The sequence below is a fragment of the Xyrauchen texanus genome, chromosome 7 (genome assembly GCF_025860055.1).
Source record: "Xyrauchen texanus isolate HMW12.3.18 chromosome 7, RBS_HiC_50CHRs, whole genome shotgun sequence".
In the NCBI taxonomy this organism is placed as follows: Eukaryota; Metazoa; Chordata; class Actinopteri; order Cypriniformes; family Catostomidae; genus Xyrauchen; species Xyrauchen texanus.
Genome location: NC_068282.1, coordinates 51,000,677 through 51,005,676, shown reverse-complemented (window position 1 = coordinate 51,005,676; position 5,000 = coordinate 51,000,677). Strand labels below are relative to the sequence as shown.

The 5,000-nt window shown below is 40.9% G+C and overlaps 1 protein-coding gene across 1 annotated transcript in view; it reads right to left on the bottom strand.

The window, feature by feature from the left end:
• The window catches only part of LOC127646307 (uncharacterized), a 16,217-nt gene that overhangs the window by 5,971 nt on the left and 5,246 nt on the right, over window positions 1–5,000 (bottom strand). Inside the window, exon 2 of the mRNA XM_052129844.1 lies at window positions 4,232–4,764. Within this exon, the coding sequence (XP_051985804.1) occupies window positions 4,232–4,764 (533 nt within the window). The remainder of the gene's footprint in view (window positions 1–4,231; window positions 4,765–5,000) is intronic.

Genomic DNA, 5,000 nt, shown 5'->3' with positions numbered 1-5,000 from the left:
TGTGCGATCTGAGTCCAGATATGGAAGTTAACCCTCTCTAGACCCGGTCAGCACATTTCCTGTGACCCAAATAAACAGCTGAAATGTGAATGATGGCCCAAATCTGGTCCAGTTATTTTTCTGCCAGAACTGTACCAAAGCTGTGCCCTAAATCCACCAGTAGAAAGCCAAATTAGTGAAGCTTGTGTGGCCCGTACATGGGCATTATATGTCATTCTTGTTCGGCTGAGTTCTGTTGTTTGGACCTACTTAAAGGTGTGTCAGGATACGGCAGGAAAATGGCCACTGTCCAGTATTACAGCTGCTGCTGCAGTTTCACTCCTCCACCAACAGGAAATGAAAGATGCCTCTACAATGGGACCGACCAATGGCATTGTTGAACAGGCTGAGGTGTGGCTCTAATGTTGTCATCTGGCCCATTTACCCATAACGCCAGTGGTGACCCAAGAGAAAATTCCCTCCAATTCTAAAGCTTTGACAAAACATATATGGTGAAAGTTTGGCCCACATGTGTTTAGCCAAGCCAGATCCAGACCAGGTGTGACAGATAACGTCCACATTTACCCCAAAGGTTCTTGCTATCTGGGGATGATCTGAAAACTCTACGAAGGATCGTGTTTCAGTGAATCCATCCCAGAACCGTTGCCATATAGACGCCATTAGCGATTAGCCACCATATCTTGTTATGACGCTTTTTGAGGAATATTTCAGGATCTGCGCATCATAATACGCCATGTGTTTAATCATGAAGTTACAAACAAAATGTGCTGATAATTCTGTTTTCTCAGATTATCAGGGCAATACTCACTGCAGTTTGATCTCTGAGTGAAACAAATCTGCTCGTTATATTCTACTAATCAAGACCTTTCTAAAGACATATGACACGTGTGTGTGATCGTTTCATCTTTTTACTGGTTGTAAATATGACTGATGCTATCGTGAATTCTGAAAGTGGAACAGTTTTAGTTTATCGGCAAAAGTAAAAGAGTGTTTGAGAACTGGTCAGATCAGATATATTCAGTGTAAAGATAAGAGTCTGCGCTTTAACACCAGATCAAGCTAGTGATCGTTGAGTTATATTACAGTATAGTTTCCCCTCTCGGCCCGGGACTGAGCTGCTCCGGGTTTAAGAGGTTAATCTAGTTTAAACTCATTTAAAAGTTTGACCTTGCAGTCACTAGATGTTGCTAGCATGTTTTACCATATTAATATATTTACATAGTTTGTTGTGATGATTAAATTACATGCAATTAAATATCATTATTGATGTCGTATTTTTGTACCTTTTTTTATTTTTACTTTACACATTTGAATGTGGTAATGGAAACTTTATTTTGTTGCCTCCGCGTCTGAGACCGTCAATCCGCGCATCTTATCACGTGACTTGTTGAGCATGTTACCGTGGAGACGTAGCGCATATGGAGGCTTCACGCTATTCTCCGCAGCATCCACGCACAACTCAACACACGCCCCACCGAGAGCGAGAACCACATTATAGTGACCACGAGGAGGTTACCCCATGTGACTCTACCCTCCCTAGCAACCCGGCCAATTTGGTTGCTAAGGAGACCTGACTGAAGTCTGTGACATTCTCAGATGACTTTAGTTTGTGTGCTTTTATTTTGAAATTTCCTGTTAAGTTCCTGTTTCCTAGTGTTGTCATATCCTGTTTTCCCTCCATGTTTATGTGTCTGGTTTTCATTGGTTCATTGTTTGATTACTTTGATTCAGTTCTAGTTTGTCATTGGTTTTATTTAATTGTCTTGTTATCTTGTTTTAGAGTTCTGTTTGTTTATTGGCCTTTGTTACCCATGTCTTGTGTATTTAAACCCTCATGTTGGCCTTTGTCATTCGTCAGGTATTGTACGTGTAACCCTGTTGTTCTGCCATAGTTTAGTGTAACCTGTGTACTTGTAACCTCGTGGTTTTGTTTTGCTTTAGTCTTAGTCGTAGCCATAGTCAAGTTATATGAAGTCTAGGTTAGTTAGGTCTATGGTTTCTTGTTTTTGTTTCCTTTCACATTTATAGTTCGGGATTCTGGTTTCACGTTTGAAGAATAAACTGCACTTGGGTTCATCTTAACTTCATCATCGTCTCTGCCCGTTTGGTCAACACCGTTACAGAGTCACTCAGGACACCCTGGATTCAAACTCACGACTCCAGGTGTGATAGTCAGCGGCAACACTCGCCGAGATACACAGACCCCACGAAACTTTAGATTCTTAACTTTAGTTTACTTGGAGACAATTTAGCATTGCAAGCTTCTTCAATTCATATGTTTCATGAGACGTGACGCAATCGAGTCGCTCTCCCGACACTCTCAATCTTTGTATATATCTGAATATTTTGCAATAGAATGAAAATATTTTGTTTTTATGTGCTAATTTAAATCAATAGTTTAATATTTCCCATTGTTTTTAATTCTATTACATCATTTGCAATGTTAGTTCATTTCCTCATTATAGACGTGAAGCATCTTCAAATCCAGGTTTGTAATGTTGTGATTCATATCAGAGCTGGTTGGATTTTATGAATTCCCTTCAGGAGAAATGCTTCCAGAACTATGACAACTGAAAAAGTTTCTGCCCACATTTTCAGTCATCTTGGTTCCGGAACAATGGAAAAATATAAAACTATTGATTGAAAATGACTCATTATATGCATAGAAACTATATATTAAATATTCAGACAAATATATCAGTAGTTTGAGAGCGACTCGATTGCGTCATTCACAGTGAGCCATGGGAGTGGGCGGAGCTCTTTTGACGTGATCCTCTGATTGGTGGATCTCTCTCTAGGATTATGGGTAGTGCAGAGCCATATAGAGAGAGAGTTGCAACAACGGAAGTTCTAAATGTTGATCGTCACGTGATTCACGTAGACTTCAGATAGTTCCAGGAAGTGCTTTGGCGGTCATTCCAAACTGTTAGAGTAGAGTGACAGAACTGCGATTTCTGGTAATTAGTAGTCAATAAATGCATTTATTTTATATATTTATGTAACACACCGACATATGTATGTAGCATGAGTATGTTGTTACAGCGATGTTGTTTTTTTAAAGATCAAATCAGCTAATATTTGAGGATTAGTGTTCGCTTACCGTTATTTGCCTCAACTTATTTCAGGCTAGGGTTTCTGTTGCCTTTTTATGTTACCTCATGTTCATTGTTTTCACTAATCTCATGGTAACTAATGTCATATTTATGACTTTTCAGATAGTACAGAGACAGGCTGGTGACAGGTGATGTCCAGCTCGCTCCGCACAATGGGTCAATGAACTATTAACTATTAGCAGCAGTTACGCAAATGTCAATATAGTGAAATGAAGCTTATTGTTTACAATTCTTACAATTCTATATATAGTAATATAATTATTTATGTATTATAAATATTATATATCTAATGTATAATTCTTACAATACTTATTCATATACACAATATATTCAGCTTTAAAACAACTTAAGCATACTCGTATATAAACTGCCGTTCAAAAGTAATGAGGCTGAAAATTCAGCTTGGCATCACAGAATTACATTTTAAAATACAATACTTTATCCAGCTCCAATCCTTGCCTAATCTGTTAGTTATCCGATAACATCCCTTATCTCCTAATTTAATGAGTAATACTCAACTATAAGGTTTTAATTTACAAGTTATTTTTATTTAGATGTACTGATAATATACAGAATAAGATAATATTATTCTTTAAACGTCTCACCTTTTAAAAGTGCGTCGCAAACGGTTTGTTCTGCTGCATCTCTACGGCGCGGCGTGTGTTTGCTGCTACTGTGTCTACTGTGCTTATTGCTCCGGGAACTATTGAGAGGCTCCACGAGCCGCCATTGCTGTAAAAAAAACGTTCCATTGGAGTCAATGGAGTTGTCGCAACTCTCTCTATATGGCTCTGGGGTAGTGTAGTTCTTCACCAGGAATTCTGCTATTAAACATGATATTTAAAATATGAGGTTAAATAACGCAGACTGATGCTGCAGCGCTCTTCTTTTGGCTTCTACTGTATATTTGTTGGCAATAAAAATTAAGTTCTTGGTATTTTTTGGCTTTGTCTGATGTTTTTTGTTGTTTAAATAGTCAAATATATCAGATATTGTTCTGTGTTTTCCTCATAGGAATGAACGGGTAAATATGAAGGGCTTAGCTGTCCCTCACGAGTGGGCGAGGTCTCGTTGTCGACTGTATCTATGGCCCTGTAGCCCCGCCCTTCCTGTCTCACCTTCTCCAGTAGCGTGTCCACCTGCTGTCTGTCGTCAGGTTTGCGGTTATTGATCACATGACAGTGGCCGTGGCACCTGCGCACCACCTCCTGAAGCCCTGCCTCTTTCCTCAGGCACTCCTGTATAGTCCGGCCCATCAGGTAATCTCCGCAGGTGAGCAGCACCAGAGTGCGATCCAGCACTGACGGGCCGAACATCCGCTCGAGCTCATCTGGGATGCGCTGCTCCATCTCCGTGAACTCCCCGACGGGAATGAGGATGAGGAAGACAGGCGGTTCGGGCACGCAGAAGCTGGGTGCCCGCTGTGTCTCCACCTGCACGTCCGCCTCCAGCTGCCTGCCACGCCAGTACCAGCGTGGGGTCTCCACCACACTCAGCATCCGGCCTGCGGACAGCCCGCGCCGCACATGGCACTCGTGAGAGGAGGGTCTGACAGATGGACTCTGACCCAACAGAGTGTCCGCTGTCAGACTCTTTCCACAGCTGATGCTGCCCACCAGAACCAAACACAACTCAGACTGAGAGCTGCGTCCTGAGAGAGAGAGAATTATACACTATTACAGAGATACTAACATGGCAATCATAGTTTTGCTGAATGAGGAAATCTGATTGTACAAAAAAGACAGTTTGCATATCCAGCAGCACTGACAATGTGACGACATTTTTTTAAATGTTTTTTTAAGCAATAAGGTTCAAGAGGCCGTGCTATATTGTGAATATCGTCACGTCTGATGGGCGTTGTAATAACAATATATTAACAAATGTTCT